Source organism: Coenobita brevimanus, chromosome 54 (assembly GCF_032717465.1).
Source record: "Coenobita brevimanus isolate Jiangsu-jjx chromosome 54, ASM3271746v2, whole genome shotgun sequence".
NCBI classification, from domain to species: Eukaryota; Metazoa; Arthropoda; class Malacostraca; order Decapoda; family Coenobitidae; genus Coenobita; species Coenobita brevimanus.
Genome location: NC_137007.1, coordinates 38,981,508 through 39,003,684, shown reverse-complemented (window position 1 = coordinate 39,003,684; position 22,177 = coordinate 38,981,508). Strand labels below are relative to the sequence as shown.

Sequence of the window (22,177 nt, the reverse complement as noted above, 5' to 3'; positions counted from 1 at the left end):
TCCCCCCTCCCCCCAGTCCCCGAGCACAGTGGAGCAGTCGTCCCCTCTATGGAGTTTCTGAAGACGACAGTAAGATGATGCCTTCCTTGCCTACAACGTTTAATTCTGTTTGGGGCTGCCGTTCTCTAGTTACAAAATTTATTAAGTCCACCCGCATACGGTACCTTGAGTGCCTTGGACGTTCATTCTTTCATGATGTTCCTCGTCTATAACAGTCACCGTTTTTCCATCGCAGAATCTAATTTAGGCCAGGGAGAACTCAACCTTTCTCCTCGAACGTTCACTCATTCTCGACGTCCCTGATATTCAAGAGTTGTTCTCCCACTGCACGATCTTATAATCTAGGGAGATCACGGCTCTCGAACGTTCATTCTGACTTGACTTTCCCGAGCACCGAGGAGTAGCCGTTCTCCTTGAGCCACTGCACAATGACTTCGGCGTTGGCGTTGGTCCAGGCGATATTGTTAGCCGTTCTCTCGATACCCTGGTCCACGGCTCGTTTCGCTGCCCCAAGATTATCGGTGTTCTTCTCCCGGAACTGCTTTATCTGTGGGTTAGAGGTAAGATTAGATTAGATTAGATTGAGTTAGGTTAGGTTAGGTTAGGTTTGGTTTAGTTAGGTAGGATTAGATCAGGTTAGGTCAGATTATGCTATTTTATTTTACGTTATGGAATGTTACGTTATGTTAGATCATGTCTTGTGATGTCAGGTTAGGTTAGGTTGTCAGATCAGGTCAGGTTAGCACACATCATGTCCTGTAATGCCACGTTATGTTTTATGCTATGCTAGAACAGATTAGGTTAGGTCAGGTAAGGTTGGATTAGGACAAGGTTATGCTGCGTTGCATTAGGGTGTGCTTGATTCAATGTCTGATTAAGATGGGTTAGTTTCCATACGTTTATTTGGGCACAGAGTAGGCAGGGTTAGGTTAGGCTGCATTAGAAAAGGTAAGGATAGGTTAGGTGGGGCTACGTAACCTAGGCAAATTATGTTGCATTCGATTAGGAGAAAAAAAAAAAGTGAAGAAGTGCTTGATTCTAATGGCTTCCAAGGCCAAGACAACATAACCAGTGTCATGCACGCAGCCCCCTTAAACCTAAGAAAATACTGGCAAAAGTTTTAAATGAGCCCCTCCAAGTCCACGAGCGAAACTATTAATAAACCATGAGAATAAAGCCCAAGCCACGAGAACATCACCCAAGCCACAAGAATACCGTTTGAGCCATGAAAATATCGCCCAAGCCACATGATTATCGCTTAAGCTACGAGAATATCCTCCATGCTACGAGAATATCGGCCATTCCACGAGAATATTGCCCAAGCCATGAAAATATCGCCCAAACTACATGAATATCACTCAAACCAAAAGAATATTGCCCAGTACATAAGGATATCGGCCAAGCCACGAGCAGCATATCGCCCCAAACCAAGAGACTATCGGCCAAGCCACGAGAATATCGCGTAAATTAACGTAAACAATCATGGTTCATTTACCTCCTCCAGCTGTTTCTCTGTGTTAAGGTTGGTGGTAGCCTGTTCTACGAGTCTCGGTAGGATGAAGATGCCGGAACCGTAGCTGAAAGTATGGAAAGTCATTAACATTTATAATTCTAGTTTATTATAGCTATGGGAATGGTTGTCGATGATGTGCGTAGACACTTATCATTGATGGTGATAGTAAAGCGGTATGACTATGGGAACAGTATCTCCGTAGCTGACTGTTGACAAAGAAGTTGAAATAAAAGCGATAGTTTTTTGTAGCTGAACTTAGACCAGGTAGCTGACATTAGTTATCAAACCTGCAAGTATAGTACTGCAAGTGTTTTTTTATTACTGAGAAAAGAAAATTAAAACGTATCCAGGCTCGCCTCTATACAATTTTATGAAGATGCGCAATTCAGAATAACTGCTACTACTACTACCACTACCATTACTACCATTTCCCCCCACAAAAATCAACTTCAACCATTTGGGAATTATATTGTCAAAATCATCACCATCCATCTACAACTACTACTACTACAACTATTGCTACTGCTACTGCTACTGCTACTATTACTACTTCTACCACTACTACTACAACTACTACTACTATTACTACTACTACTACTTCAGAGCTCACTTGTCAATAATGCCCTTCCAGTTGTCCTGAAGGTAGCTGCTAGCCAGGTCGCGCCCCACGTCATTCTTAGCCACCGAGGTGAATGCCGTGACAGCGTCCTGCTTCCTGATAGGGCCATCCGAGCTGAACGACATCTTTAGATACCTGGTCCAAGAGAAAAAGGATCAGTCATTTAACTAATCAACACCACGCCGTATAGAAAAACCAACTGGTGTGGATATTTTATAGGAAAGTGTGAAAGTAGAGAAAGAGACTATCATAATGTAACCTGAAAAGGAAAAAGAATGAATTAGTACTGGTTATGAGATTTTTTTTTTTTAATACCCACCTCTTGTTTGTCATTTGATTATCAAGCCTATTCTTGAAACTCTTAATGGAAGGGGCAGCATCTACATTACTAGGTAGCTTAATCCATTCGTCTACTACTCTATTGCCAAAGGAGTTTCTACCTGTTTCCTTACTAAAAAGGAATTTGTCTTTTTGCAGCTTATATTGCGTTGCTCAGTGACAGAATAATACAGTGCTACGGGTCTACATCCTTTGTTTGGTGACTATCATCATATTCTAGTGTAATTCGACTGTTATAACAGGATTAGAGATGATGGGATGATAATTTTTGGCCGTTAGAGCAAAATGGGTATAGTCTAAGCAGCTAAAAATAATCCGAGTTGTTGAATGGCTAAAGTTGTATAGTTTAGGCATGCAAACTTTCCCACCTTGACAAGATCCATAGTTTCCTTGTGCAACCAAGAGCAGAGAGCAGTTTCCGCTTTTCCAACGCTGTATCGGACTCCAAATATCGCTCCCACCCGAAATTCCATTCCTCCTCCCCTCCAGCAGCAATGGCAGAGCAGTACACCATCGACTTCAGGTTGGGTGTGATGATGCTGCCATAGAAAAAGTTTTAAATAGCTGAAATAATTGTGATTAAAATTTCAGGTGTAGTGATGGTTTTGGTTCTGTTCATAATTAATCATCAGATGAAACTCCAGGACATTACAACCTGCCAAAAGAACTCAATGAGATTACAATGCCCCTCCTCATAAGCAAAAACACACTATAGACTACAAAGGAAACGAACCTTATCAGAACTTTATACGCTTCCCATACACGGCACACATAAAATCATACCACAAGAGCACTCCCCCCCAAAAAAAAAAAAAAAAAAAATACAAAACGCTCCACACACCACAGTCAGACCATGAGACCATTCTATACAAAATGTAAACACCCCCATACATAAAATTAGACGACAAAGAACTCTCCACAGAGTACAAGAACACTCGCACACAAAGCATTCAGATCGCAAGAAAGCTCCATACGTGAAGAGACACCCTCTCCAACCTCTGCACATTCCATAATAACACTCAGAACATTTTCACAATAACACTCCACATAAAGCTACCTCACAATAACACTCCACATAAAACCATCTCAATAACATTCCACAATGCCATCGTGCAATAACACTCCACATAAAGCCATCTCCCAGTAACACTCCACCTAAAGCCACCTCACCACAAAGCCCAAGTCGCTGTGCTGTACCTGCTGTTGGTCGGGTTATCCATCCACTGGCGGAAGAGGGTGGTGGACCTGGAGACACAGTCGGGGTGGTCCAATTCGCAGGCCCACGTTATAGCCTTGACCCTCTTGAGCTGGTCCAGGTGGGGGTCGGTCATCTTGTCTTGGAAGCCCACCGAGTTGTACAGAGGGATCACCAGGTCGAGCAGGTACTTCTGAATGATGGTAGAAACAGAGCTATGTGAAATGGCATACTGTCTTGACGAAAGAATACTTGTAATTATCATGACCAATTTACGTGGAAAGAAGGATCAGCAGGTTGATGATGATGATAATGATGATGCAGTTTATTGAATAACTTTGTCTTCATGAAAGATATATATATATATATATATATATATATATATATATATATATATATATATATATATATATATATATATATATATATATATATATATATATATATATATTAAATATGACCAGTGGAGATAATTTATCCTGATAAAAGGCTGCTACCTAAGTGGGAAAAAATTTCCCTTGAAATTGTAAAAGAAAAAAAAAAGTGCGAACACAGTATGCAAAAAAACAAGTTTCTTTTATCCCAATCAGAGATATAAGCAAAGTCAGAAAGTAGGTGTGCCATTACCTCATTCCGTGATTGCTGAAGTAACATACCCCTAGGGCATCATTATCTCTCGACCCCTTGCCCTTGTCACATCATAACTTCCAGACCGCACTGCCTGAAAGCCCCGTAACCTTTAGACCATTCTTAACTCCTGGATTGCTTACCCTGAGTGCCCCATAGTTTCCGGAACGCTTGAACATGTTGTTGAGGTACTTGATGCCGGTCAATGCAGAAGATATCGGCACGTAGTTCTGCTCTTTGGCCAGGTAGCTGATCACGCTGAGAGCAGTTCTGTACGACAACTGGCCTGTAGGTGGAAACCAGGGAAGCTGTAGTGAAAAATGTGAAAACCTGAAGAGAAAACTGAAGGAGTTAGGAGGAAAGCTGTAGAGAAATCTGTGGAAAAAAGTCTAAGAGAAGAAAATGTAGAATCAACCTGGGGCCTAATCCTGCATTTTTTCCTTTTCTTGCTATTCTCACAGTTTCAGGAGAAAACAAGAAAATGCAAAAATGAAACGTAGAGTAGGAGTCCAAGCTTATTCTATGCTTTGCTCATTTGGGCTTCTTTGGCCATTCATGAAGAAGCCTAGGAGAGCAAAATGAAGAAAAAAAAAAAAAAGCCGAGCCTCTATGCTAGATTGTGTGAGTGGCAAGGAAAACATCCAAATATTACCCCAGACTACGACACACAACAGGGAGAGATTCACAGACAGATCTACGGTCGATTCCCTGACGGGACTTTAATTTGTTTTTGCAGAAAAAAAAAACACACTAAAAGAGTTACACTCCCTTTTCCTTGTCCTTAAAAAAAAAAAAAAAAAATACTTATTAGATAGAAGCAACCGTAAGTTATCAGTGATACCGGCCCAGACCCATATTGACGTTTCATTTTTCAGTTCAGGGCTCACCCATACAAACCAAGTCGAAGGACAGGGAAGAGACTGAAGTTTAGCTCCAGTGTGTATTCCTGAAAAAACCAAGGTAAACAAGAAAAAAAAAAAAGGTCATTTATGCTACATTTTTCCCCCTTTAGTGTTACAGCCTACCTGCACGAGCAAGGTTGAAGGCATCGTCAATGATCTGAGCACGATTGTTGACGGCGATGGCGTTGTGGTCCTGGTTCAGTTGCTGCACCAGGAGGTTCCAGTTGTTCTGATCGTAGTTGACGCGGTAATAGCCCGTCTCCTGGAGGTTAAAGATAACCCAAAGGTTCTTGGCAGGCAGAGAAGATACGGTCACCTGCGTGTCAGAGTCCTTCATCCACACCTCAGGCTGTGTGGCCTCAAAGTCTGGGTTATTCTGGCCCGTGTAAGTCAGAGGCACCCACCAGCGGTACTTTCGGGTGTCGTCGGACTTGCTACTCTTGGCCAGCAAGAATCTATCCTGAAAGTATAGTCGCGTGTTTGATAAGGATCGTATGCTCCTGTCATCGTTAATCATAGGTGAGTTGGCTGGTATGGACACACTACCGAAATATAAGGTCCTTGGACATCTTTTCTCTTTACCAACAAGAATCTTTCCTGATGTGGATGAGATGAATATGGACACGCTACCGAAATGTAAGGTTCTCAGATCTGTAACTCTACCTTCAGGAATCTTTCCTGAAATTATGGTGACGGGTTAGTATTAGTATTAGTACTGAATTAGTACAAGTAGAAGTAGTAGTAGTAGTAGTAGGGTAGTAGTAGTAGTAATTGCAAACCCAGCAGACTGCGGGCTTGAAGTTGCCCTTCTACAGTCCAGCATCCTCCTTCCGGGGGATATGAAAATATCTTAGGGACATTTGCATAACCAGTCAAATGGAGCCACCCGATTACACCGGTGCCACCATACAAGGTGCTCCTTTCCACTACTATTATCACGGGTTAGATGGATAAATTTAACACATAGTAAAGTTAAGTTCTTTGGTGTTGTCAAACTTGCCAGTCTTTACAACCATGAATCTCTTTTGAAATGAAAATAATTATGTGTGAAATGGTTAACACGGACACACAATTCAAACAGACGGACCTCAGGTATCATTTCTCGTGGTCAAGCAGAGCTTTTGAACTACAACTGTATGACTGGAAGTCAGGTCGCTATTGGAATACTAACTTTAACTTTGCAAAGACTTTTGCTCTTTTGTAGCGTATTTCACGTAGCTCAGTGGCAGATAATGTTACGGTTCTACCTTCTTCTCATGGCACTTCGTGATCAGCACCATATTCCAGTGCTAATCTCCTGTTACTGCCCAGTTTTCATGTCAGAGAAATGGCAGATTTACGCCCTGTTAGAATGAGCATAGTATAGTCTGTGTGAAACTCAGACTAGGACTTTCTTCCAGGCAATGATACAGATAGAGGGTCAGCACACACTAAATCTCACCAGTTCATAGATACATGAATATTAGAATGGATAAGAAAAACAAGCTATAAAGATGGAAGTAGCCTACTGACCGCAAATCAGTCTCCTCATCCCTACCTACCTGAGACGACAAGCCGACCAACAAGACAGACAGATAATTACGGTGTATGGATGAAGAATACACGAGGCAGAGTCAAAGTTTATTCCTGACTGGTTTCACTGTAAAGTTTCATTATTTCTCTGATGAAGGTTTACAACACTAGTCAGGAATAAACTTTGACTCTACCTGGTGTATTCTTCATCCACCAATCACCAACCAGTCACAATGCCGCAGAAATTAATATATATATATATATATATATATATATATATATATATATATATATATATATATATATATATATATATATATATATATATATATATATATATATATATATATGGATTAATAAACAAGGTATAAAAGGTGGATCAGACACGGGCTGATCACATAATTAGTCGCCCTGTCCCTACTAACTGAGACGATAAGCCGATCAACAACAGAGACTTAGATATAAAGGAAGGAAGGCTACTGAACGTTAAAAACATATAAAGATGGATTACACATAAGTTCAGCACATATCGATAATCGCACATGGAGTGACACTAATTTAGCACAGATACACAGACCACACAGGCCTTACCATAGTCCATCCATACCAACCTGGGACACAGTGGCTGTAGTTCCGTCGGGCGACCTGGTGACGGTGATGATGGGGTAGCCCATCTGCAGCGTCCAGGTGTCCATGATCATCTTTACCGTCACGTCCCTGGGCAGAGTTCCATCCTCGTGAGCCGCCATGGTCAGGTACTGCCATAGGTCGTCTTGTTCTGCACTGTCATAGGTCCTGCAGAGAACATTAAAGCTTCAATAATGGCTCCTCAGGCGGTGTATATAAATGACCTGAGACTTAGTTCCATAATGACCAAAGTACGTTTTGACAAAACACACAAGTACACCAGCCCTGTATGAGACAGCCCTAGGAGGTACTCAGTATGGACGGTGGGTGTTAGCGTCGAAGTTGTGACATGTGGAGGTGTGTAGGAGGACTACTGGGCCTTGGGATAGGCTCTGAAGCTTTTGCCCAGAGTCGGATACATTAAAAAAAAAAAAATCGTTTGGAGTTTGTAAAAATGAAATAGGCCTATATTGCGTTCACTGCAGCGAGAGACAATAAGCTTATATGAAGTCTCATAAGGATAAAATGAGCCTGGTTTGCTTTATAGTTATAGAATTTTGTGAATAGATGATTAAAGTGTAATTTGATCTGATTTTGTTATCGAGCAGCGTAAATAATTACATGTACGTTTATAAAGTAGGTCATATAAAAAGAAGAAGCAACCCGTATAATAATAACATAGAGATTAACAATGAAAATATAAACAGGTAATAAAATATAACATTAGTAACTAAATTGTTATGGATATTTCCCATTTAGAACCAACTAAGTCTTTATTTTATCCTGAACACTATGAACTATTTTATTCAACCAAAGGGAAATCCCAGAGTCTGAATGGAATACAGGGAAATTGATAAATATGAGGATCAGTAAGATACTGTATATATAACAAATCCTGGAGAGAATCGACAAAACTTACTTCTTCCTGAGGTAGTTGGTGAGGCCCTTCCTGAACGTGGCCTCGGTAAGGAAGTGGGCCATCATCCGGATCACTGATGCACCTGACGAGTTGGAGACGGAGGTTGGGTTTTTCAAATTAGGTTAGGTTCGAGCAGTACAAATACTTGGTTTTATTTTGTGGCAAAACATGTGCCAATAGGACAATGCATTTAAGAAAGCTCATTTTGGGGGTGGGGTGGAGAAAGAGGAAGGTTTTATTGCTTTTGATATATGTTTAAACAATATGATGCAAAAGTTCTACAGGGATGCACTGATCAGGTCCATTTTCATCAATCCACTGCGTTATAGTACCCACGTTATGGATGGGGATGGGGCCTCTTTTTCCCCAACTTACCATATCATGTATTACAGTAATATGTATGAACTGTAATACTTGTTGGTGAACTCTGAGTAATATTCCTCATTCGTATTTTACTGATTCTGTTGCACACAACAATGGAGAAATTAAACTTTGTCTTTTGATTACCCGTCATGTTTGTACACTCTTGGTGCACTGCGACTTATAAACGGTTTGGGGAACCTATCTAACGCTCCCCTGAAGGCAGCAGCTTACCTGCGGACGGCGAATCTGCTCTGCCGGACGGATATGGGGTTTAGCAACAGCAACAGTCTTGATTAACGTCTTTAAAATTCTTTAAATAGCAGAGCGTGTCCTAGCAACCTCATATTTTCTTTGACGTTCTTCTGTATCAAGAAAACGGTCGCCACTCCCCCTCCCCCCCAGAAAATATTCTAATATTGATGTGTAAAAATTACATTCTCGGTTGCATTTAGTAATAATAGTGCAAAGACTAAGCAAAAGAGGCTGCACCGTGAGCTTATGTGGGTAGTCTCTGGACTCATATTATCCCATAGCTTCAACTTCTATGTACTAGCCCCTCCTATACGCGCAGTAATATGGGACTATTTTTAGCTTCAATAAACAACTTTTTCATAATTGTTAGCTTTCTATCCTCCAACACAGCACAACAGAAAGTAAAAGCCTTCAGCATGTGAATATATTATCACTCTCTTTAGAACCACATCGCCAAGACAATAGGCTGTTACTCAATCTCAGGATGCTGCTAATTGTAGGTTTCTGCTGACGGTGAGGAGAGGGGAAAATATGAAGGTGAAATCTGAGTAACTGCCTTCTTCCTGTGCAACGTATACAGTAGGATTACCATACAGAAGCGGATCCAGCAATGAGTGAATGTGGAGACCCAATATTCTTTGATGTGGCACTGGTGGTGAGACTGGATGTAATAAGTAACGCTGAAAACGTCACATGTAACGATATACTTGAAAGAGTTTCATTGTCCTGCACGGCCCTAAACTTCTAAATATCCTTCAGAAGGTCAAAGTCATACGAGAAGGAAAGGGAAACATGCATCTCTCCCTCTCTCTCTCTCTCTCTCTCTCTCTCTCTCTCTCTCTCTCTCAATGCAAGTGATCTGGACTCTGCGGACACATGCTTCCCATTCTTCCTCCCTTCAGTCAGCCTCTTCACCAATATCCCATACATAATCATTGCGGGATGCTGTGTGTGTGTGTGTGTGTGTGTGTGTGTGTGTGTGTGTGTGTGTGTGTGTGTGTGTGTGTGTGTGTGTGTGTGTATTTATTTTGCGGCAGAAGAAAACGAGATGGAGGGGCAAGCTTAGGGAGTAGCCAAGGGAGGGGGGAGTGGGGGTGGTGTGATGTGGGTGGAGGGGAATGGGTCCTTCCTGTGTGAGGACATGACCCTATAGAAATCATTTTGCCAAGGTCACCCCTCACAGGATGCAGCATATGGCGACAGACAGTTAAAAATACATACATACATAGACTAACTGACAGAGAGATGGATAGATAGAGAGAGAGAGATAGACAGATAGATAGACAGACAGACGGACGGACAGACAGATAGATAGATAGATAGACAGATAGATAGACAGATAGCCAGACAGACAGACACACATAGAAACATAGATAAATAAATGGAGGGATAGATAAACAGATTGACAGACAGACAGATAGGTAGATTAACAGATTCAGAGAGATATACAGATACACTAAGCAGCACAGGAAGAAGGGGACGTGGGCGTGTCAAGGTTGGGTGGGAAAAAAGTGTTGGCAGATAGGGTGGCGTCATTTTATTAAGGGATACCATCAGCGTTGTCGAAGGCTGCAGATTATGATGTCTATTGATGGTGATGGTGAGGAATGATGGGCCTCAGGGAATAGATTGATTAGTCTATACACAACGTCACACACACACACACACACACACAACTGAAACCAAACATAATGAAAAAAAGGAAAGAAATTAGTCTCTGTCTCTCAGTCTCTGTCTCTCTCTCTCAGCACCTACCCTTAGAATAGGAGATCCTGTCGAATATCTCATTGATCTCGTCGGGATGGTTGACAGTGATGCTGATGGGATGGGAAGACTCCAGACAGTCGAGGGAAAACACGTACTGGAGGTCAGTGGTGATGAAGGCTTGCATCATATTCCATGTGGGTTCAGCCTGGAGAGAGAGAGAGCAGTTAGTAAGAGATGGTAGAGTGATAGGTGCAAAGAGCGACAGACTGAGAAAAAGATGGATTGATGGCTAGATGAATAGACAGATAAATAGATGTATAAACAGACAGATAGACAAAGATATAGGTAGATGCATAGACAGAATGACAGGCAGATAGACAGACATACTACTAAATACAGACAGCCAGACAAACAGAGTGTGACAGGAATAGGGAAGAGAGAGAGAGAGAGAGAGAGAGAGAGAGAGAGAGAGAGAGAGAGAGAGAGAGAGAGAGAGAGAGAGAGAGAGAGAGAGAGCAAATACAACTTACATGATGGGCACCCAGGTACTCCATATACGAAGCAAACCCTTCATTGAGCCACAGGTCCGTCCACCAACTCGGCGTCACCAGATTGCCGAACCACTGATGGGCTAACTCGTGGGCAATTACCACGGTGACGCGTTCCTTGTTGCGCGCTGCTGACACCTTGGGATCGTAAAGCATGGCCGTCTCTCTGTTGGGGCGGTCAGAGAAGGGCAGAAGTAGTGGTAAAGATCAGAGAAGTACAGTGTTGGTGGTGAAGATCAGAGAAGTACAGTGTTATTGGTAAAGATCAAAGAAGTACAGCGTTAGTGGTGAAGATCAGGTAAGTACAGTGTTAGTGGTGAAGATCAGAGTACTAGTAGCGAACATCTGTTAGGGGTCAAAGAAATTCTATATCCTTTTCACCTCAACCTGTCCCAGATTTTTCGTCTATTGCAGCTTATTTCACGTACCTCAGTGGCAAAAAAAAAAAAAAATGCTATGGCTCTACATCCTTTCTGTTGAATTTGTCTGTAAGTAGCATCATCTTCTTGTGTTAATCAACTGTTACAACCCAGCATTGGAGATAGAAGGATGACAGTTTTAGGCCAAGTTAGAGTAATAAAACTATAGTGTTAAAGAAACATGATGCTACAGGAAACTTAGTAGCATATTAAAGGCAACTGTTCCTTGCCCTAGTAGCAGAGAATTTGGAACTTTGTACCATAGGACGGGGGGGTTAGAGGGATGCTGGTGGTAAAGAGGTGCTTGTGACAAAATGTACCAGATTGACATTAGCGGCACAGAAAAATAAATAGAAGTTTCTGTGCAAAGTGTGGAAAGGTTCAACGCCTATCTTTGTAAGCGTCAAAATAAATAAAGAATAAGTGGTAGCGAAGGAACGTGGTAGAGAAAGGTTAGTGGTCCATACGCTTTCTCTCTGTGGGGGGGTGAATGAAGTGGTAAGCAATGGTTGTAGAAAATCTAGAAGAGGGCATCTGGTGGTAGAGATGTGTACTGCTGATCAGGGAAACGCCAGCTCGACTTCTGGCTGGGTTAGGGAACATTTAGGAGATTTGAATGGTCTAAAAAGTTTACACTGGTCCTCCACAACTTGTCATGCACATACGAAAATAATCTCACTTGTACCTAAAAAGCTGTAAGCACACGCACACACACACACACACACACACACACACACACACACACACACACACACACACACACACACACACACACACACACACCTGTAGGTAATAAGGCCCCAGTTCTCCATAGCGCCGGCAGCGAAGTCGGTGAGAGCGATCATGTCTTGCTTGGGGAGGGGGTAAGGGATGCTGAAGTAGTCCTCGAAGAAGGTGAGGATGGAGGAGCCAACCTTGAGGGCGTAGGCTGTGTGGTCTATGGAGGCTTCTCTGGCCCACACTGCCCAAGAGAAAAATTAACAGTTAGCATTTTTCTTTATTTATTTATTAATATATTTTTTCATTTCGCTGCCTCCACACAAAATCATCCAGCTAAGGACTGATTGATTAATTGGTATATTGACTGAATGACCGGAACATAAAGATGAATGGAACATAAGAACAGAGGTCATTGCGGCCAATCAACATGGGATTTTAGGAGACATTTTTCTATCTGCAGGGGTTTAATACGTCGTCAACTAGCTGCTTTTGCTGTCAGGGAGCTCTCCTTAGCTGAATAAAACTGTCAAGTAATAGCATGATCATAGTAAACAGGGCTACATTACTACTAGATCTCCCCTAAACTTAAGACCTTGGTAATGTTTTGTGTACTTAATCGTTCATTCTCTTTTTTATGGATGTATGTCATTTGTCAGGGGATGTAAGAGCAGATTTTTTTTATTTTATTTATTTTTTTTAATGGAAATACGATTCAATTCTAGTGGGCTCGCTGAGGTTGAATTCTTTTGCTTTGCTGTTATTCATGCCTGCATATATATATTATGTTTCACTGAGCTGTCTGATACGATTTGTTTTTATGTATCGATAGATGGATGGATGTCTTATTTCCCTACGCACTGAGAGGAGATCCGATTTTTTCATTTTATTCCCCTTATTGTCTACTGCATGTGGTGTGCAGTCAAATACTGTCCAAGGGCCCATTGGCCTCTCCTGCCTCAACGACTTGATTCAAAACAACTAATGTGACACAGTGGATTCAGCTGCTTTTCATCATCCATCCGTGGGTGACAACATGCACCTCTATCCACTACATCTCATTTAAACATCAATGGCAAAAACGATGAGAGAACCAGAAGAGGCAAACGAACTATTATTGTACCTGAATGTACAGGGGTAAGGATGATTACTTATTTATTTATTTATTGATCTCACATAGTCTGGAACGATATGTGGAGATAGAAGGTATGAGAGTGTGCTAAGGAGGGGCGAAGGTCTCTCGTGGAAGAGGGGATTGTAATTGTTTATTATGGAGACACAGAAACACCTGGAGGTCCTTTTGCCAAGTCACCCCTCACAAGATGCGGCGTCTAGCAACAGACAGACAGACACACACACACACACATACATACATACAGACAGACAGACAGATAAACAGATATACGATTACAGAAAGAAAGATACAGATATACAGACGACTGACAAAGATAAATATATAGTCAGATACAGACACAAAGATGGAACTAAGACAGACAGTAGACATAAAAAAATACACAAACAGACACAGAAAGATACAGAGAGACAAAGAGTGAACTGAGATAGACATACAGACAATAATTCAGGGGATACAATGCTGACCAAACAACCTCCATACACTAACCCAGCATCATAACACTGGCCCCCACAAACCTTGCCCAGCCTCCCACAACACAAAATAATACCTCCATTAAAAGGTCCAGTACAATGGATTTTACTCCCATCAGCGGCGTGTCGTTAGAGGGCTTGACGTGGAATAGTCCCTCAGAAAAAATAAACCCTAGTAATAAATCCATCCATGGAACGCAACAATATAACCATCAACAGACCGCAAAAATAACATGAATTTGGGGAGGGAAAAAAATATTTTTCTCGTTTTTTTTTTTAATAGGAACCCTTTGTATTTATCATCGTCGCCATCATCATCATCATCAATAGCATCTTAATCCTGACCATCTTTTCCTCTAATACATGATACCTCCGGACGATTTTATTCACCTTAGGAGAGACACAGTAGACTCACCCACAGCACTGTAAACCCGTACCATTCACTGACACTAGAAAATTCGAAGAAATTCAATTTATGATTTCCATTTTTTTTTTCATTTATCTTTATTGTTCTGTATTAACTCTTTTACTACGATGACGCTACCTCCTGGCGATACTGCCCAGTTATGACACGAGACGGGAAGCCTCTAATAATAATAATAATAATAATAATAATAATAATAATAATGATAATAATAAAACTCACCTCTGAAACCCACTCCGTTTTCGGTCTCAGTCTCATTGCTTAAGAAATCGGACACAGCGAAGGCCACCAAATATGTAGACATGGGCACGCTCGTGTTGAAGTGATCCCAGACCCAACCCGGCTGACCCTCTCTGAAAAAAAAAAAGAAAAAAAAAAGGAAAGAAATGAACGAAAAGGAAGAAACAGTATGAAAAATCGATACTGTATTCATCTAACCTCCTCACTTCGATTGACTTATTGCTACCATCACCAGAAGATTTTATTCAGCTTCGGAGAGAGTTCTCGATACAGAGGCGCTAAATAACAACCTTCATTAATTCCTTTCGCTACTAGAGGTCTGTCCAATACTAAATGAATGCGTCTCGTGGCAGCAAGAATAAAAATAAAAAATAAAAAGGGGATCAGGTCACGTCCGATGAGGTGACTTTATATTATACTAATCCTCTATTCAGCTTAGAAGACCTCTCGAAATACAGAACTTAAGGACATAAATTTATCTTTGTCCTTGGTTTATTACATTGCTTAGTTTTTCATTTTCTTTTTTCTTTTTTTTTTTTTTTGTTATTGACAGACAATTTTATAAATCTTAGGAACGATCACTCGTGATGTAGGGTTTAAGATAATCCCCCAATAATAAATTCAATAGTTCTCACGTGACACTGTTTCATTTCTAAGAATGTTTGATAAAGAACAAATAGAAACACTAGGAAATATTAAAATGTACCGAGGTAAAAAGTACACTTATGAGAAGAAAACTATATAAATGGCTGACTCACATAGACTCCATGTGTTTCGTGGTCATTTTTAATATTCAAGACACTGAAGTTTCTCTGTCCAGGAAATTTCAAACGTGGCCAAATATATTCATGACTGCAGGTATATATAAAGAAAAAGATATAGAAAAAAAAAATCATAAAAAATTACGGAAGTGTAATAGAAAAATTCATATATCTAGGAGAATCCCAAGTCAGTGGCAGATCGGTATGTTAATCAGCAGTGTCAGTGCTCTACGTGTCTGATACACGACCAAAGAAAATAACTAACAAGAAATACAAAGAAAAGGCAGGAAGAAATTCAAGAAAAGTGGAAATTTATGCATAAGAAAGAGGGCAACTCATATGGGCAGGGTATGTATCTTGCGGATGTGTGAAATATAAAGATGAATTTTGTCTGGCGAAGCAAATAAAACACTGGTACAAGTATTATGACAGAGCGAAATGTATGGGAAAGAGAACAAAAAATAATAGAGTATAAAACTATATGTAAAGAAAAGGCGCAGATCCTATAATTTTATCGATTGGGTTCAGCGCTGCGAACGTCTAATCCAGATCAAATAGAATTAATATAAGCAATAGGAAATACATAGGGCATAAAGGAAAACTATAGAGAAAAGAGGGAAATTATAGAAAAAAGATGGAAAACTATTTTGAATGAAGAGTTACATGTATAAAAGAAAGCATACAGAACAGTAGATATGGAAAAGAAATTTATTGAATCTTTTCAGAAGAGTAGGCTAAATGTGGAAAAGAAGTTTACTTAACATTGCGGAAATTCATGAAGAAAAGAAGGCAACTTACATAGGCATGGTGTGTATCTTGGGCATGTTTGATATAGATGACATGGACGATTCTCTGCCCAGGAATATCTCAAACTTGGCCTTCAGCGCTGGCTCATCGAAGCAGGGGAAGGCTCGTCGGGCGTCTGTAGGCTGGAACTGCGTTGTCGCCATCCACCTGGAGTAATACTCGTTAAGAATCAGAATTCACTGCATTGGCCTAAAACTCGTATCTAATACAAACTATTTCACTTCATCAGAATTCACTACCATACACCAGCATGAACAACATTAGAATCTATTACATCAGAATATATCACATACTAATCTCTTATATGAGAATCTACCGCAATTCATTTAAATCTACTGCATCAAGATCAACATGATCAGAATCTACTGCAAGACTATCTACGATGTACTTGTTTGTTTCTTTCGTTCGTTTAAGTCTCCACATGTTCGTATGCATCGGCCTTGTTCATTTATTGATGGCTTTCCACGCTGGTGTATATCTAGCAGCCACTCTGGTCCCTTATCCCTGAGGTCACGCTCCACTATCAGGCATTAAAATCTACTACAGCATCTAATACCTCAAGATCTATGACATAAATCTGTAAGACTGAAGACTGCCAGCATTCCTAAATGAATGCAGAAAAATGATCTCCACACAGCTCAGTGCACTGATGGACTTCACAAACAAACATCCATATTAGATCCGCCGCAGGACTGGACCTCATTCTTGGGGGGAGAGTGACAGCCATAATTAACTCTTCTCCGAGCTGGTGAAGTAAGAATGGAGAAGGGGTGTTTGCAAAAAAAAAGAAAAAAAAAAAGAAAGTGATGTATGCGAAAGGCGAAGTGTTGTAATGGCTATGTCTAGGTGCGCTAGAGTCTGTATATGCCTACGGTAGACTGACAGCCTGAAATCATATACAAGCAAACAAAAAGGGCAAATTACCGACATCCACTTCAAATGTCCGCCACGGAGTGAGTTTGAATCCTGGACTCTGGTCGCATGCATTGCAAGACGAGTACACTACCAATCAAACCACTTCATCTCCGTAAATCAAAATCCCTTCATAACTTTTTGAGTAATCCTGCTAACAGAAAGAGAGTAAAACCAAAGCGGAGTAAAGCATAACCTCCCTGGCGGAGGTAACTATGGGATCAGAACTAACCTGTCATTGCCCTGGACATCCTTGTAGCTGGACCTATAAAACCCGTGCAGCTGGTCGTTCAGGTAGCCCACAAAATCCATGGACAGCACGTATCTCTTCCCCCTCAGTAGCGGTTTCTTCAGGTGTGCGATGTAGAACTCTCTTTCCTTGTCGTGGACGTGACGGGAGATTCCTATTTCCCCGTTGTCGTCCGTCTGAATCAGCTGTGGGAGGTATCCGGGGATCAAACCTGGGCTCATTCTCACTGAACTGGGAAATTTCGAGATGTCTCCTTTTTGGCGATTGATTTTGCCTTTTTAAACCTAACGTGTTTAGTCCAGTGATGCCTCTCATATATATATATATATATATATATATATATATATATATATATATATATATATATATATATATATATATATATATATATATATTCAGACTAACTCCAAACAATACTTTTAAGCTCTGACATCACAATTCAAACAGATGAGGTTACTTATGAATTTACGTCATTATGGTGAGGGTCTTCTAAGCTGCATGAAATCATCTGGACAATATTCTCGCTGTCTTGAGAGATTTGGCGATACCTGTTCCTTGGTAATATATTTTGCCTGTACACCTAGAATCTCCTTGTATGTTTGTCATGCAATGGTTGTCGACAGTAATATGAAGCATGCATTAACATCAAATGTCTGATTTACTGGTACACATCCACACTAACATTCCCCCCCTCCCACACACACACACACCTCCAACCACCTCCCCCACACATACCTTCACCGTCTCATTCTTAGTGATGATGTCGTTGATGTGCACCGTGACGTTACGTGTCGGCTCTAGCACTTCCATCTCCATCTCAACGTGGCCGTGGATAGAGAAGTTGCCGTTGATGAATGGCTGTAGCTTGACCACGTAGCGCAGGGGCTTGAGGGACCTCGGGAGTCGCACGTCCATCGCCTTCTCAGGAGTTGGAGCATCTGTTCGGGGCACCAGTGGGGGCGTATGGGTAGGAGAAGCCTGGGAAGGAAGTAATGTCACTGAAATTAGCTCCTTCACTCCTCTGATTTTTTTTTTTTTTTTTTTGCTATAATTTGAATTTGTTCAGTTTTGGAGAGACTTTTTGAAATGAACAGATTAGATACAACCTTCATTAACCCCTTCACTTCAAAATATTAATCCTATGCTGAATTAAATCGCCTGGCTAGCAAGAATGAAATATAAAATACATCGTCTGATTGAAGCGATTAAAACTACTTATTTTACTTGAGTTACTTATCACTCCTACCACAACACACACTTATGTATAGTACATACTCATACTGTACTTCACACACTTACGTACCTGATGCATTTAACAAAACACCAGTTGTCCTCAAACGTACTTCTACATATAATCTCTGAACTGCTGTCCAGGGGCTAAGACAGTATTAACCTATATAATCAAAAGTAAGAATTACTCTGGGTATGTGATATTTAACAGTGAATTCATTAACAATGATTAAGGCTATTACTCAGTGAAGTAATTGCTGTACATAACTAAATCGTGTCGTTTAAACAATCACCCACGCCTTTGTATGCACGCAGTCCTTCCTCTCAACCCTGTCATGTAACCATTTCTTATAGTATAATTAACCATTGTATTATTTTCACTAGCATGAATATACATCACAGAAATTACCAAAATCCAGTTATACTCACAGGTGGCGCACTTCCAATCACATAGGCCTCCTCCGGCTTGCCTCCCTCCCTGATCCTGGGGGCGTAGTAGTACACCAGCAGCCCAGTAGCCACCAGGGCACTCAGGAACAACAGAAGGATAAGGACGATGGCCACTCGGTTCAGGTAGCACCCATTTTTCTTGCCGAAGGAGACTGAGGCGGCTGATTCGTTCATGTCCATGGTTAGAACTTGGCGACTGTGCGAGCTTCCAGTCATGGTTGTCTACGTGGCCTGGCTGGAAGAGATGTATCAATGGTATCAATGGTTGGTTAGATATACAGAGTACTCAGATGAACGGAGGGACGAATAGTGTTAATGGTTAGGACGACAATTTTGAGTTCTTCCCCGCAGGAGATCTGTGGGAGTTGCCTGGATGAATTGAATAAATAAATAAATTAACAAATAATCGTATGAGAGAGAGAGAGAGAGAGAGAGAGAGAGAGAGAGAGAGAGAGAGAGAGAGAGAGAGAGAGAGATAGAGAGAGAGAGAGCAACGTCAACATCATGTGGATGACTTATCAGTATTAATAACACATCAGACATTCTCCTCGATGAGGCCCGGCTGGTTATGCAACTTTTGTAACACCGGAGGACTGACAATAAATGCACTAGAAACACTGTGGGAAGGGCAGCCAAGTCAGAGGGAAGACTGGGACAAGGGAAGAATCTGAGAGAAAGTGAGTTTGAAAGGAAATGACAAGTATCGAGGCTGATCCCAACATATGTGGGTAGTATTTTATAAGCAGGTGACAACAACAAACACACACAAACATGGCTGACAAGGAAAGCACCTATATACCGCCAGACAAGAGTGGTGGCGACATTAACTATTATATATATATATATATATATATATATATATATATATATATATAATAACTAGCTACACTCATGTATAGATACGGGTAGATAGATAAATATATACATAAAAAGAGAGAGAGAGAGAGAGAGAGAGAGAGAGAGAGAGAGAGAGAGAGAGAGAGAGAGAGAGAGAGAGAGAGAGAGAGAGAGAGAGAGAGAAACGTCGTCGTCAGGCTCAACAGGTTAAAGCTGAAATTGACTTGCGGTACACCAAATTAAGAAAAACAGAAAAGACAAAGAGCAAAAATACCCAGCGTTAGAAAGCCAAGGCTTCAGGAATTTCAACACCTGCGCTCTGCTGGCCTTGACTTTGACAGGTAAGACTACTGAGGTGTTCCACTCCCTTGCTTGTGCCTTCCGGTCACATGCAGCCAAGTCACGTCACGCTCTTCCTTCCAGCATGAAGTCTTATCCACGCTGGCCTCGGGATTGCGTCAAAGCTCTTCCTCGGCGATTTATTCTGAATAGTCCACCTCCGTTTCCTCTCGTATGTTACTGATGCAAGCTCTACTGATATTAAACAAATAAAAATATCCTACAGGCTAGTATTATGGTCTAAAATGTGAAGTAAATCGCCAAGGAAGAGGTCATACGAAGACTCTTATGCGTCTAAACAAGTAGTTATTGCAACAGGGCATAAAATACAGTAGAAAAAAAAAAATCTCTGCCGTGTTTAAGAACAAGAGTACATAACAGAGCAAAAGTAAGTATGCTTCTGTTATCTTCCCTACGAGGAGCATGAGCAAAAAAAAATCGCCTGGTGCTTGTGAAAAAAATAAAATGGTAGTCATATCAAGAGGTCTTCCTTAAGTCTAATAAAACCGTCTGACCTAACAAAAATGCATTATAGCAGTCACTGCATTGAAGGAATTGGCCTATTGACTACCATACTTTTCTTTACTCTAACTTGGCCCAGATTTTCGTCCTTGTACAGCTTATTTCACGAAACTCAATGTCATGATAAGACAATAGTACTGCTCTACATCTTTCCATACCAGTCCTTCGTTAGCAACACCATTTTCAAGCGTAGATTTATTAACATTCACCATGTAAGATGAAGAGATGGTAATTTTAGACCAAGTTAAGAGTAGAGAGAAGAGAGGAGAGAAGAGGAGAGAGAAGAGAAGAGAAGAAAATGAGAAAAGAGAAAAGAAAAGAAGAGAAAAAAGAAGGGACGAGATGAGAAATGGGGCAAGAACAGCAAAGTAGAAGGAGGAGGAGGAGGAACAGAGAAAAAAGGAAGAAAAAAAAGAAAATATATGAGAAGGAAGATACAAGATTTTAAACCGTATATTTACACATCTTACCAATAAAAATTTCCCTTACCCTCGGCACCAAGAACGAAAGACACAAGTAAAGAGGGAGAAGAAGAAGAAAGAAAAGGTAGAGATGAGAAAAAAAAAAAAAGAAATCGGAAAAGAAGAGAGGAAATCAGAGACCACACCGATGGGTAAATACTGTGAAGAAAGGATGAGTAAATAAGATGCTGTGAATGAGTGTGCTGAGTGAGTGACTGTACGGAAATGAGTGCGTACGTGTGGTAATGAGTGGTTTTCTGAATGTGTGTGTGTGTGTGTGTGTGTGTGTGTGTGTGTGTAGCTGCTCTGTATATGAGCTTAAGTTTATGAATATTATATAAATAGTAAATGATGTTTTTCTGAATGAATGGTGTTTGTCTTTGAGTTTGTGTGTGTGTGTGTGTGTGTGTGTACGCGAACGCAAATAACTGACCAAGGGAATGAGTGAGTTGAGTGAGAGAGTGAGCAAATAAGGGTGTGAGAAAGTGACGGATGCTTGGACTCCTTCCTTCCGTGAGGTATCTCCTGCAGTGAATTAATCATGTAGAGACAGCAAGCCTAAAATTAAAAGGCGTCAGGAGGTCGAAAGAATATTTAAGGGGCATCATCGCACTGAATCAAAAAAGAGTAACTGCTTCAAAACAAAATAAATAAATAAATAAATAAATAGATAGATAAATAAAAATAAAAAGAACCAAGTATAAGTAATGGTTGCGAAAGGGTTAAAGTGCATGTTTGTGAAAGGCATCTAATTCGGCTCACCCCTTAGGTATGATGACAATTTCCATTTTCTTGTTGCCACAGTCAGCCGATTTTATTCAGCTTACGATCCCTCGAGGTGAAGGTGTTAATTGGCTCACCCATGCAACCAGGTGACCTCCACAGGTGCTCTTCACACCGACTTAAGTCACTGATTACACTCTGGCCACAATGCACGAGCTTTGTACTTCTTTCTGGCTTATGTAAGACGATATTATTAAGCTCACTGTACCCTCCTTTGCGAAAAAAAATGTTTAAAATAATATCATCTACATTATAATGATCTTATTTCTATTTGTTGGTTTGTTTGTTTGCTGCCGT

General features: G+C 40.8%; 1 protein-coding gene across 1 annotated transcript in view; it reads right to left on the bottom strand.

Annotated features, from left to right (window-relative positions):
• Positions 1–219: 219 nt before the first annotated feature.
• LOC145401113 (uncharacterized) overlaps positions 220–22,177 on the bottom strand; it is an 84,092-nt gene continuing 62,134 nt past the window's right edge. Inside the window, exons 36-52 of the mRNA XM_080273483.1 lie at positions 18,918–19,160; positions 17,994–18,236; positions 17,241–17,443; positions 16,088–16,243; positions 14,511–14,641; positions 12,326–12,503; positions 11,106–11,289; positions 10,624–10,780; positions 8,254–8,335; positions 7,319–7,502; positions 5,319–5,655; positions 4,437–4,579; positions 3,669–3,859; positions 2,840–3,010; positions 2,124–2,267; positions 1,496–1,577; positions 220–547 (exon numbers count right to left, since the gene is read on the bottom strand). Of these exons, the coding sequence (XP_080129609.1) occupies positions 368–547; positions 1,496–1,577; positions 2,124–2,267; positions 2,840–3,010; positions 3,669–3,859; positions 4,437–4,579; positions 5,319–5,655; positions 7,319–7,502; positions 8,254–8,335; positions 10,624–10,780; positions 11,106–11,289; positions 12,326–12,503; positions 14,511–14,641; positions 16,088–16,243; positions 17,241–17,443; positions 17,994–18,236; positions 18,918–19,160 (3,009 nt within the window). The 3' untranslated portion in view covers positions 220–367. The remainder of the gene's footprint in view (positions 548–1,495; positions 1,578–2,123; positions 2,268–2,839; positions 3,011–3,668; positions 3,860–4,436; positions 4,580–5,318; positions 5,656–7,318; positions 7,503–8,253; positions 8,336–10,623; positions 10,781–11,105; positions 11,290–12,325; positions 12,504–14,510; positions 14,642–16,087; positions 16,244–17,240; positions 17,444–17,993; positions 18,237–18,917; positions 19,161–22,177) is intronic.